At 52.2% G+C, this 13330-nt stretch overlaps 1 protein-coding gene across 1 annotated transcript; it reads left to right on the top strand.

Moving 5' to 3' along the window:
• Nucleotides 1-2138: 2138 nt before the first annotated feature.
• LOC115082104 (purine nucleoside phosphorylase-like) lies at nucleotides 2139-12462 on the top strand. Its single transcript, XM_029586368.1, is given in 7 exon segments — nucleotides 2139-2721; nucleotides 9165-9334; nucleotides 10070-10173; nucleotides 10752-10927; nucleotides 11068-11258; nucleotides 12233-12411; nucleotides 12413-12462. Coding segments are annotated over 7 exon segments (921 nt in total). The 5' UTR covers nucleotides 2139-2659; the 3' UTR covers nucleotides 12452-12462.
• The last annotated feature ends 868 nt before the right edge of the window (nucleotides 12463-13330 follow it).

Genomic DNA, 13330 nt, shown 5'->3' with positions numbered 1-13330 from the left:
CTCACAGTCTATAGCCAGGATTGGGAAATGGCCTCGTAATCTACAACCAGGAAACCACCGCGGAGGGAGCTTAAGCCGATAGCGTGTAAAAAAAAAACCAAAACGTGCACACACTCACAGAGCAAGGGCGGCAGCTGTGGCTTGCTCAGAGACATCTGCGGGAATTTTCCAACATTTGGGAGGCTCCCTGCAGCATCTGCTTAGTGAAACTTGTTATCATGCTATGACAGCGATTACAACTGAGCCCCTGTGGCCTACTGTAAACTAACAAAATCTTGGTTCCTAACCTTTTCAAGCCTAAGGCACACCTCCATTAACACATGTGTGGCACAGCAGGCTCCAGGGGGGGCAAGCAGTGTGGACAGGGGAGAGTCATTTTTGAAACCCAGGGAGGGAGTGGAGACGCACATGAGCTCAGCACAGTGCATCAGTCCCCTCTCTCTATACAAGTGCAGGGGAAGGGAGAGGTGGGTGCCCTGTGTTAGCTAACTCGGGTGCCCCATGTGGCTGCTGCCAGAGCTCCTCCACTGCTGCTGCTGCTGCGCCCAGCACTGGGTGGTGAGTCACATCCAGTGCTCAGCGCCCGCTCTCCTCGCCTGGGAATGAGAAGCTGGAAAGGACTCGGCAGAAGGCGGGGGGAGGAAGAGGTGCTGCGTGCACTGCGTGTGCCGTGCAAAGCGGCCCAGCTCTCCCCACATTCCTGCAGCAGCTCGGGCTCATGCACGCACAGGCTCCCCTCAGGGGGCTGCCGACGTCTGGAAATAAAATATAATGCAAGCCAGGCCCCTGGAAGGGCTGTGAGAGGCAGCCCCCGGTGGAGCAGCATGCAACCCCCCCCCCCCCCCCCCAGGACACCAGGGGAGATAGTGGAGGGTGCACGCTCCGGTCTGGCGGTCTCCATCAAGGAGAGGCTGCTGTGTAAAGCTGGAAAGTGCCAGCTGCGCTCGGTTACCTTTAGCCCACTGCAGGTGGAGGCGCCCTTATTCTATTTATTTGCGTGGAAGGTTTCCCACTGATTACGCAGCGCTGCCCCTCGCCTCGGAGGGAGCCAGAAGGCCGCAATGAAAGGAGAGAACTGGCTCCGGCCGAGAATCTGCCCTGGCTTGCAGAGCCGGAGATTACAATTTAACTACAAAATATCATTCCTTGGCGATTGTTTTCCTTCCATTCCCCTCACTCCCCATTTCCGGGGCTCGGTGAGGCCTTGCCCTTTACCCCCGATCAGAAAGATCCTTGGGATCCCTTGCCCCTCTCCTCGGTGGGGTGCATGCTGGCAGCAGGGCGGTCGCTGGAGCCCTCGGGGCCCATTGGCTGAGGCCCGGCAGGCGTGTGGCCCGCTGCCTTCCCAATTGGATGAGGATTCTCCAATCCCCTCACCCTGAGCAGGGGGCCCGCGTGAATACAGGGGAACAAACCCCTCCATTCATAATAAGATCCGTGGGTTGGCGCCTCTGACCGCCAGGTCACCCATCTGGAACCTTTTGGAACCTGCAGCCTTTGCTGCATTGGGGGGAAAGTGGAAGGTGGAGGCTGCCACTGCCACACACACCCGCATCCGGTAAAAATGTTTTGTTTTTTTTTAAAGAAAAATAACCACTGGGTGTTAGCATTGCAAACCCCCCCCCCCCCCCCACGCACAGACACACAGTGGCGGAACAGAGAACAGGGAAATATGTTCATCAGCCCAAGAAAGTGGAGGAAGGCAAGAAAAGTTTACAGCCAGGATAAGGCGTGATAGCGTTGGCAGCTGGGATGCATTCTTGGCAACGTAGAGGGGGGATAACTGGGCCGGTTGGATGTTTTTTGGGTTTTTTTTTGTGCTGACATCTACTATGTTGCTGTTTCGGTGCAATGTCTGCACGGGGCTCTGATACATTATTATAATATTCATATATATATTTGTTACTAATTCAATACATAAATGTAGGTGCATGCAGACCGTGTTGCACACTTTACCTGCACTGCACCACGAAGCTCCTCCCACCCCGGCGCCGCAAACCTTCTCTCCCCTGACGTAAGGTGGGGGTGTCACCGCCCCGCTTTTCCCTTTAGCCAATCAGCGGCCGGAATCGGGAGCCTCGCCTTCCCCGCTCCCCTTCCCGTCTTTCGCGCAGTGACGTCACGGAGGCCAAGCCGCGCCCCCTCACTGTTAGTTGGGTTTGTTGTTTTGGCTACTGTTTCCCCCTTTTATCCTAACCCCCCTCCCAGGCCCCGCCCCCCGCTTTACCTACCGAACGCCCTGATGGTCGCAGCATCAGTTTCCCTGCAGCTGGAGTGGCGGCGCGAGCGGCTTAGCGCGTGCTCTGAGCATCCGCGCGCGGGCAAACGACCGGCAAGCACTCTAATAGGCACTTATTATTATTATTTAACTTGTTTTTTCGGTTCTTGAGAATTCGGGGAGGGTTTTTTTTGCTTATTTATTTATCAATTACTGTTATTATTTATTTATTATTATTATTTTGTAGTAACCTGTCGCCCCACCCTGGTCACGTGATTCTCGCACGCGAAAAAATTCCCCGGTGTTTGGCGCGAGACGCGCCCTGGGCTCGTGACACCCTAACAAGAAGCGGGGCAGTTTATTTTGTATTTTTTTTTAATTGGTTTGCCGCCTCTTAGCCTTAAAAAAAATACAGTACATTGAACTTTCTTTCCCCTCGTCATGTCCAAGCATTCGAAGACCCCCCAGGAGGAGCAGCAGGAGAAGGAGCAAAAAAGGACGGGGTGAGCGCCGCGGCATTCTGGGACTTGTAGTTCTGATCGGGGAGCCTGGCGGGAGGGGTGGAGTAATGTGTGTTCCCCCATCCCCAACTATCCCTGGGAGGGGGAAGGAAGGTGCCACAGAGAAAAGGAAAGGGAAGGAGGAAATGGTTCCCTCCATCCCCCTCCCAGGGTCATGGTGATGCATCGGTCCCTATACCAGATCAGTGTTTCCCAATCCTGTCCTGGAGGCCGCCTAGCTAGTCGGGTTTTCAGAATTTCCCCAATGAATATGCATGAGATAGATTTGCATAACTTAGGTCTCCAATGCAAGCAAATTTATTGCATGCATATTTATTGTGGATATCCTGAAAACCCAACTGGTTACCTGTGCCTTCAGGAGAGGGCTGGGAAACGCTGTACCAGAGGCTGGATCTGCTGCAAGGACACCAATAAGCAAGATAGCATGCACTAGTGGAGAGTCCTGTAGCACTTCCTTCTTGGCTTTGAAGTGAGGAAGTCTGCTCCTTGCTGGGATGTTTGATTTATCTGGCTGTGACCTCTCAGAGCTGTTCCCTTCCTCTTTTTTTCCAGTGGCAAGAAATAACTTAACCTTGTATGGATCTGCCTCCAAATAGGGACATGGATGCTTTGTAAGCTCTGATGCTTTTTATTGGTCCTGAGACATGTCCATGCAATGTATTACCATATATAATTCAAAAATCATACAACTAAAATCAACACATCTCTTATTCATAAAACCATGGATAAGTGCAAGGTGATGCATATAGGGAAAAATAACCCATGCTGTAGTTACACGATGTTAGGTTCCATATTAGGAGCTACCACCCAGGAAAGAGATCTAGGGGTCATAGTGGATAACACATTGAAATCGTCGGTTCAGTGTGCAGCAGCAGTCAAAAAAAGCAAACAGAATGTTGGGAATTATTAGAAAGAGAATGATGAATAAAACAGAAAATGTCATAATGCCTCTGTATCGCTCCATGGTGAGACCGCACCTTGAATACTGTGCACAATTCTGGTCACCGCATCTCAAAAAAGATATAATTGCGATGGAGAAGGTACAGAGAAGGGCAACCAAAATGATAAGGGGAATGGAACAGCTTCCCTATGAGGAAAGGCTGAAGAGGTTAGGACTTTTCAGCTTGGAGAAGAGACGACTGAGGGGGGATATGATAGATGTCTTTAAAATCATGAGAGGTCTAGAATGGGTAAATGTGAATGGTTACTTTCTCTCTCTGATAATAGGACTAGGGGGCACTCCATGAAGTTAGCAAGTAGCACATTTAAAACTAATCAGAGAAAATTCTTTTTCACTCAACGCACAATTAAGGTCTGGAATTTGTTGCCAGAGGATGTGGTTGGTGCAGTTAGTATAGCTGGGTTTAAAAAAAGGTTTGAAGTCCATTACCTGCTATTAATCAAGTTGACTTAAAGAATGGCCTCTGCTATTACTGGCATCAGTAGCATGGCATCTTCTTAGTGTTTGGGTACTTGCCAGGTACCTGTAGCCTGGATTGGCCACTGTTGGAAACAGGATGCTGGGCTTGATGGACCCTTGGTCTGACCCAGAATGGCAGGTTCTTATGTTCATATCAAATACACTCCATATATCCACACCTTTGTACACACACACATGTATTAATACCATTAACTTCAATAACCAAACTACATTTCCTATTAATTCTGCATGTAAGTTATCTTAACGCTATAAAATATTAACCACCTCTAAATATTTCCTAATTCACACAAATGTTACAGTTGTAAGTTATAATGAACATATATTTTAGGCCCTCATAAAAGATCTTAAAAATCTCTATTTTTTAAACACCACATTTATTTATTTATTTTTTAAAGCATTATGTATTTATGTTTCTATGAAGGTGGCCTGTGCCATGAGAGTCAATAATTGATTTAAAGATGTCTGCTGTTGTACAAAGTTCTCTGTCTTTGGAGAGATAATCCCTTACTGTCTGTGATCCTCTGTAGCTCATGTATGGTTCATGATTCATTTGCACCATAGAGTATAGCAGTGAGTGGCATTTTCTGATGGCCATTGACTCATATAAGTGACTCATTCAGAGGTAGACTAGACGGGATGTTTTCTCTGCTGATTTTTCTCTGCCATCCTGTTTTCCAACTGTGAGATTCGTGCCATCTGTGGTGAAGTTTGTCTTCTGTGCTGTAGTCACCAGGTTAGTCTATTATTCCGGTTACTCCTCAGACTCTCCCTTTTTAACAACAGGCTTTCATTTTGGGATTCTCAGGGGATGCGTGTGTCTGTGCGAGCGTGCGTGTGTGTGTGTGTGGAATTGCTAGAAACAAGCAGAAATGTTGGTAGCTCGTCAGAAGCAAATTAAATAGAACACTTTGCTTAACATTTTCCACTTGAATGATAAAAACAGACGGTGGAGAAGCGAGACTTCCGGATGTGCTACGTATGGCTGCTCTGGCATTTCCAACCGAGACCCGCTCAATTTGCCAATCAGATTTTGCCCTCGGTGGAAGCAGATTGGACTTCCTGTAGCTGACCTCGTTGGACACCTGTCTCCTTGTCCGATGTCCTCGGCTGCAGAAAGAACGCGTCCTGCGTTTTCCGAGCCTGGCAGCCGAGTTTGTAAAGAGCACACCTGGCTCTCTGGAGGACTGTAGGTAGCAAGGTATGGTGAGGTCCAGGTTTCGGCTGTTCTCCCCCACCCCGGAGATCCGGAAAGGATGGCATGAGTCGGATGACACAGATCAGCTCTGTGGAAAGTGGGCGCTCTGGTGCTTGGACTGCAATGGGCGTCAGACTCTGACCCTGCAGGGGATGAGGTGCTCCGTGCACACTTTCTCCTGACTTGAGTGACAACGTATGCCACACAATACATTCGCTTTAGGCACCAAGAGAGAAGACGCTTGCAGGGGGCGCATGCGGCAGTTTAGCGGCGCTTGTACAGGAGCAGGGACACGGAGAAGGGACCCTTACGCCTGAGAGCCTTCCCAAAGCAAGAGATGAGCATCTGACTGCAATTAGTTACAGAAAGTCAGATGTTTTAAACTGGGGTGGAGTTAGAGGTGCAGCCTCGCATTACACACACTGCGTTTAGATGCCCCGGATTACTTTTGGGGTAACTCTGGGTACCTGAACCTGCACCAAGTAGCTAAACTTGTGACGTGGTGCTTCGCAAAAACGTCCAATGTAACGGCCTTCAGACAGGAAAGGTTTCAGATATCGGACCCAGTTTTTGTGTACGGAGCCCTGTGTGCTTGGATGCACAGCTGCCACCTTTGAAAATGTTTTGCCTGGTTGTCTAGAAGTGGTGAAGGCAGCTTTCTGAGGTCATAACCGTATTGTGGCCAGGCAAAGGCGCACGCGTGATCTCATAAAATAAGGAATGCGAATGATACGGCCCTCTGGGCTTTGCTTTACCCCCACGTATGACAGCTTGTTTCGTCCTGCCGCATACGCCTTCCTGGGTGCTCGGTGAGAAGGGGAGGGTTGCAAGCACGTCTCCGGTCAGATCATTTCGTGTCCGGCATCCGGAGCTCAGCCTGGGGATCCCTAGCCAGTGTCTACTGTAAATGTTTCCCCCACCCAGGTCTGTAAAACCAAGGCTCTGCAGCAAAGTTTCAGCCCTCCCCTGGCATGGTTTCCTCTCCTGAGAAGGTCGGTTTCTTGCCGCAGCTTTGCTCCCCAGCTTCTCTGCTGCTGTGCTTCCTGTGCAAGCTGAGAAGAAGGCAGGGGAGAACAGCGAGAAGGATGCCAGTTTGTCTTCTACCTCAGGCGAGGCAAAGAGATTCATTTAACGTGTAGAGGCCCCCTTTCTGAGTTTTCGAAACCCTTTCAAGCTGGATTACAGTAAAGAAAACAAGTAACACACTGCAATAGATAACAAACAATCCCTGGCATTTTGTGCAGTTTTATGGGAGTATCTGAAAAACTGCAAATGGCAGACAAGATTTGTTTTCCTCTTCCGGTGTCTCCTGTTTGTCTATGTGTGTTTGCACCACCACCTCTGTGATTTGTCCTGCGGTGACCCTGCTGGCCCTCGCTGCTGGAGAGAGGTCTGCCCTAGCACCGAATCGCTTTGGCTCTGCCCTTGTGCCAGCGGGGACCCACACCCCCTCCGCCACCTTCTTCCGATACCCTCGTTTCATGCACCCGGTCTCACAGGGGATCTGCTTTCTAGTGCTTGTTTTTTTGATGTTGTGGTTTTAATTTGGATAATACGTCACTCTTCTATGGGAGTCTTGATGGCAACTGTTTGATTTATTGTTCTGTACTTTGCATTAGAAACATTAATCTGCCCAGGGCAGTTATGGGTGGACGTAAAATAAATGCAGTAATAAGGAAACGCAGACGCAAAACCCGCTGCTTTTATAGCCAGCCTGATTTTTCTTTGCTCGTTGGGGGTCCTCTTGTTAAGCCTGAACGCTACATGGAACTCCCCTCTCCCTCTGCCCATGTCTCCCTCCCCCCCCCCCCAATCCCAAAATGGAGAGTAGGGAAATGATGGGCCTAGTATCAGGTGGAGAGGGGCAAGCCTTGGACTGTGATTCGGGGCAGCGCAGCATGTAAGCAAGGACCTACCACCCAGTGGCGTGAGAGTCGCAATCCTAAACAGAAGGCGAGGGGGGTAACCTGCCTTGAGCGGCAGTTGCAATCCTAAACACCTTGCTGGGCAGACTGGACGAGCCATTTCGGTCTTTATCTGCCTATGTGACTGTGGCCCAATAGCAGCAGCTGTGCTGATTGGCCAGACCTGGCGCGCCTCCTTCTGGGTCGAGCAGCAGAAGGCTCTTATTTTAATCCCTGCTGCAGTTCTCACTAGACTAGCGTGCATATTATCGACTGTGGGGGGTAGGGTTAGCTGTGATGCCTCTGTGTTGGGGGAGCGTTGGTTAAGTTCATGGGTTCACCTAGACGTATCATGGAGCAACACAGCCAATGGCAATGCAGATGTTTGTACTCAGAAATGCTTAATGCACGGAACCCATGAGAACTGTTAGCAAACACAAGCTTTGAGACGCAGATGTGCTGAGCTGTGATAAGAACAATCAGGCCGATGCAGAGGAACGCGCGGGAGAACCGGCGCGCGCACAGGCCACTCTCCTGGGCGCGCGATTCAGGAGGGTGGCCTATGCAAATTAGGGCCCGCGGTAAAAGGAGGCACTAGGGACACTAGGGCATCCCTAGTGTCTCCTTTTTGACAGGAGCGGCGGCTGTCAGCGGGTTTGACAGCCGACGCTCAATTTTGCCAGGTGTCGGTTCTCAAACCCGCTGACAGCCACAGGTTCGGAAAACGGACGCCGGCATAATTGAGCATCCGTCTTCCGACCCACGGGCCTATTTTAACTTTTGGGGTCTCCGACTTAATATCGCCATGATATTAAGTCGGAGGGTGCACAGAAAAGCAGTTTTTACTGCTTTTCTGTGCACTTCCCCGGCGCCGGCAGACATTAGCGCCTACCTTTGGGTAGGCGCTAATTTCTGAAAGTAAAATGTGCGGCTTGGCTGCACATTTTACTTTCTGTATCGCGCGGGAATGACTAATAGGGCCATCAACGTGCATTTGCATGTTGATGGCCCTATTAGGTTCGGGGGGGGGGGGGGGGTTGGATGCGCATTTTGGACACGCTATTACCCCTTACTGAATAAGGGGTAAAGCTAGCACATCAAACGCGTGTCCAAACGTGGGCTAACAGTGCGCTCCACCGAGGGAGGCCTGTGGGAATACCGGCAGAGCCTGCGTCTGTGTCTGTATGTGAACCGAACATGGGCACAGCTCAATATGGTGGGTGGCATTTGCGTAAGACGATTTGGCTCTGGTACCGCGTGCTGTATTCCTGCTGTGCACATGGAGCGGGGTCCGGATCACACGCAGGTTCCGAGCCCCAGGGAAGGGCGGGTCCTGCTACCAGCACAGCGGAAGACCCGAAAGCTGAAACCTTCCCCAGCTGCTCTGAAGCTCCCCTTGCAAAACTCTCAACATGCAACGGGAAACTTCTGAACTCGTGGCAAAAGTTCACCTTAGAAGCTTTTCCCAGTTGTGGAGGGATGTTTTGCCAGTAAATTACAAGCTCACTTGGATTTCACACATCCCAAATTCTACCAAATTCCCTGTGCATATCTTAAAAAAATGTGTTAATATCCACTCAGAAGCGTGGTCTGCTGGCGCTCCACCTTAGTTTATACATTTGGGGGGTGTTTTGAGGAGGGTGGAAAGAGCATTATTTCCCAGTTGCAGTTGGATAAAATGGCTGGGGTCGTGCCAGGGCGACCGCAGGCCCTGGAAGGAAGGCATTGCTGAGGGTCCCACAGTTGCTGTAGTGACGGTTAAGCGCATGGCTCTTGAAGGCGCGTTGTTTCTGTCGGTGGCGTGGGCTGCGCGCTGAGCAGGCCCTCTCCCGGCTCTGTGCTCCCAATTCAGCTCTCGCCCTGTGCTGCTCTCTCTCTCCCTCAGGTACACCTATGAGGAGTACAAGGAGACGGCCGACTGGCTCCTGGCCAAGACGAAATGCCGTCCTAGCGTGGCTGTTGTGCTGGGGTCCGGCCTGGGGGGCCTGGCTGAGCTGATGGAAGACCGGGAGGCGATTAAGTACAGCGACATTCCCAACTTCCCTCAGAGCACAGGTAAGACCGGGACTTATTTTGGCCTGGGGGGGGTCATGGGGAGAAGAGGAATCGATGCCCGAGCTGTGGCAGAACCACCAGGGGCAAGCGTTGGGGATTGGATTACAGGAGAGGGCTGGGGACCTTTCTGAGATGCTCACGCTCTCTCTCTCTCTCCTTTCTGAGATGCTCACGCTCTCTCTCTCCTTTCTGAGATGCTCACGCGCTCTCTCTCTCTCTCCTTTCTGAGATGCTCACGCGCTCTCTCTCTCTCTCCTTTCTGAGATGCTCACGCGCGCTCTCTCTCTCCTTTCTGAGATGCTCACGCGCGCTCTCTCTCTCCTTTCTGAGATGCTCACGCTCTCTCTCTCTCCTTTCTGAGATGCTCACGCGCTCTCTCTCTCTCTCCTTTCTGAGATGCTCACGCTCTCTCTCTCTCCTTTCTGAGATGCTCACGCGCTCTCTCTCTCTCTCCTTTCTGAGATGCTCACGCGCTCTCTCTCTCCTTTCTGAGATGCTCACGCTCTCTCTCTCTCTCTCTCTGTCTCTCCTTTCTGAGATGCTCACGCTCTCTCTCTCTCTCTCTCTCCTTTCTGAGATGCTCACGCGCTCTCTCTCTCTCTCTCTCCTTTCTGAGATGCTCACGCGCTCTCTCTCTCTCTCCTTTCTGAGATGCTCACGCTCTCTCTCTCTCTCTGTCTCTCCTTTCTGAGATGCTCACGCTCTCTCTCTCTCTCCCTCCCCTGTTCTTCACAGTGCACGGCCATGCTGGACATTTGGTATTTGGGAAGCTGAACGGGAAGCCGTGTGTCTGCATGCAGGGCAGGTTCCACATGTACGAGGGCTACCCCCTCTGGAAGGTGAGCGCTCCACCTGATTGATTGAAATTTGATTTCTGTTCCGCCTTTTCAGACACTTCAATAACGGATTACGTTTTCAGGTCCGGCAGGCGTTTCCCCGTCTCCGGAGGGGAATTGCCCAAGGTCACAGGGAGCAGGCAGTGGGATCTGAATCTTTAGAGCTGTGCTTCTCGCACGGTTGGGTCGAGGCTCCCAGTGGGGTGGGTGGGGCTCATAGAACCGGGGGCCGCTTCCCTCCCCTCCCTCCTGTGTTCAGCAGTGGGGGGGTGGGGGAGCACTGACGGGCCCCCCCTCCCTCCCTTCCTCCTGGGCAGGCTTCTTGTTAGAGACTGGAAACCCGTGCCTTAGGTCTGGGGGAGGCTCCGTGAGCGCGCGGTGACTTCTGCTGCTATCGCCATCGCCGCCTTCCTGCCTCGGAGAGGAATTCTGTTTCGTTTTCGTCGCCTGGGGTTGGGTGAATTTTCAGGCGACTGAGTACCGTCTTGGGGTGGCAGTGAGGGGGGGCGGCTCTCTTCCTTGCTTTAAGGAATGGTCTCTGTAAACCTGCACAGCTAACCCGATTAATTTCCCCCCGTCAGGTGACCTTCCCCATACGCGTCTTCCACTTGATGGGCGTGGACACGGTCCTCGTGACTAACGCAGCTGGGGGTCTGAACCAAGACTACAAAGTGGGTGACATTATGGTCATTAAGGACCACATCAACATGCCGGGATTCGCGGGGCAGAACCCCCTGATAGGAAGGAACGACGAGAGGTAAAGACCCTGAACGGCCCCTCGTTCAGCAGGCGGTAGCTTGGCGTTCTTGTAACGTGCAATCGGAGACCCCTGGAGCGTGGCTTAGGCTGGCTTTTTTTTTGCTTCCGCGACTGACCCAGCTGTGCGCTCGGCACTAGGTTTGGTCCACGTTTCCCGGCCGTGTCGGACGCCTACGACAAGAGCCTGAGGAAACTGGCGCTGGCAGTGGGCCAGGAGCTGGGCTGCGCCAGAATCATGCGAGAGGGGGTGTACTGCAGCTTGGGTGGCCCCAACTACGAGACCATCGCTGAGTGCGTCTTCCTGAACCGGCTGGGAGCGGACGCCGTGGGTAAGTCCCATCCATGCAGAAAGTCCTGGTGGTCAGATGGAGGCGGTGCCAGCGGCGTCGAGCTCCGTCTTGTCGGCAGGTGCACAGGGGAGGGGAAGCAGAGGCTGCAGAAAGGACCCCGTGAACGAGGCGTCCCGTTTATTACCTCTTATTAATCAGCACGGCCGTAAAATGGGATCAGCGTATCCGATGGCCTGGACAGTTTCAGGGAGGGTAATCAGGTCTCAGTGTCATTTGTCTTGTAGTGTACGGCGTGCCCTTCCAGCTGAGAGACTGTTCATAATGTGCATCTCAGTCATAGAGCCCCTTCCCCACAGAGCTTACGTGGATGCTAAAAAAAAGTAGAATTAAATTTTGTGTCCATCACCAGCTTATGAGAAAGTCTTAAGTCATCTGGGGTACTTTACATCTTTATTTTTGAGCATGCTAAGGCCGGGATACTGTTGTTTGATTTCATTTTACAGTTTTTTTTAGTTAATCCCTAGATGGCGTCACAAAATCTGTGCCCAATATACCACTGGAGCACAGAGGCACTTTGCACATCTATTGTACACACCAAAAGCGCAAATAAGACTTTACTTGGTCAGGGCGTAGCATTTAAAGTTCTTTTATTTCAACTCGGTACTCCTTTCGGTGAAACACGGTGTTTAACAGCAATTCCCCAACACGGACCCTCTGTTTCGCCAGTCCGGCTGCTTCGGGGGGGATAATTTTAATGTCCGTGTTGGGGGACTGTTGTTAAACACCGTGTTTCACCGAAAGCAGTTACCGCGATGAAATAAAAGAACTTGAAATGCTACGCCCTGACCAAGTAAAGTCTTATTTGCGCGTTTGGTGTGTACAGTCACAAACTCTGTGCCCTTCATCCCATTCTATCTTGCCGGTTTGTGACTCTCGGCAGCAGTGGGGAGGAGGGTTTGATGTCCCCCCCCCCCCACCGTGTGTAACTTGCCTTGCCGTGCTCCTCTTTCCAGGCATGAGCACGGTGCCGGAGGTGATCGTGGCCCGACACTGCGGCCTGCGGGTGCTGGGCTTCTCCCTCATCACCAACAAAGCAGTGATGGACTACGACAGCGAGGAAGTCGCCAACCACGAGGAGGTGCTGCAGACCAGCAAGGCCAGCTCCAAGATCATGGAGAAGCTGGTGACCAGGCTTGCTGCCCCGCATCGAGCCCAACAACAATGTCGTCTAGAGCGCCCGCGCTTGGGGGGGGGGGGGCGGGCCTGGCGTAGGGGGCTGAGGAGGGCAGGGGAGCGGGGCGGCGGCTCTGTAGGCAATTCCTCAACCTTTCTCTCGGCCACGCTGCGGCTTCGTCCGGAGTACAGTAACGAGCGGTCAGCTGCAGCTAAGGACTAGCCGGCCTGCCTGGTTGTCCCCTCTCGCTCTTGTCTTCGCCCTCTCCTACCCTTTTCACATCAGAGTAGGCTAAAGATATCTCCCAGCAGGCAGCCGTGCAAGCTTGACCACCTGCAGGGGATCATTCGTCGTGCAATTCAGTTTTGTTGTTTTTCCCCTCTTTTTTTGGTCGTCCACCATCTGGGGTAAATGAGCCTACAGGTTTCCATACCTAAATCAGTACCCAGGAATGGAAAGGATCCCCCACCAGGATTGTGCGTTATCCCCTCCTCCCCCTCCCCCCGCCGAGCAGCTGCCTTCTGTTTCCGTGGGATTTGGGTTCAGTCAGAACCGGCCGGTGTTGGGCAGCGGTGCCATCAGTCCTCAGTCACAGCTGCCTGTTTTTTGTTTTAACTATTTTATATTCCCCCCTTAGCCCCGTCATTGCAGTGACAGCCACCAGCCACGCCCTGCATCGTGGGCCCTGTGTCTGCCTGCTGGGTGCTACCTTTACAACCGTGATTGAGTCTGTGCCTCTCCGGCCGGCTCAGAGAACAGAAACCCCAGTCTTCACCCTGGCGCAGCACAGCGCCTACCACCGAGCCCCCCACGCCAGCCGCAAACAGATTGCGCTTTGCCCAGTGAAAACCCTGGGCAGAGAAGAGACCTCGGCACCCGTAAGGTGGGGCTGGGCTACTCGCCATCAAGTCATTTATTCGGTGGCCGTTTGTCTCGA

Source organism: Rhinatrema bivittatum, unplaced genomic scaffold (assembly GCF_901001135.1).
Source record: "Rhinatrema bivittatum unplaced genomic scaffold, aRhiBiv1.1, whole genome shotgun sequence".
In the NCBI taxonomy this organism is placed as follows: Eukaryota; Metazoa; Chordata; class Amphibia; order Gymnophiona; family Rhinatrematidae; genus Rhinatrema; species Rhinatrema bivittatum.
Note: the sequence above shows the minus strand (reverse complement) of the source record. Positions and strands in the feature narration are given on the sequence as shown.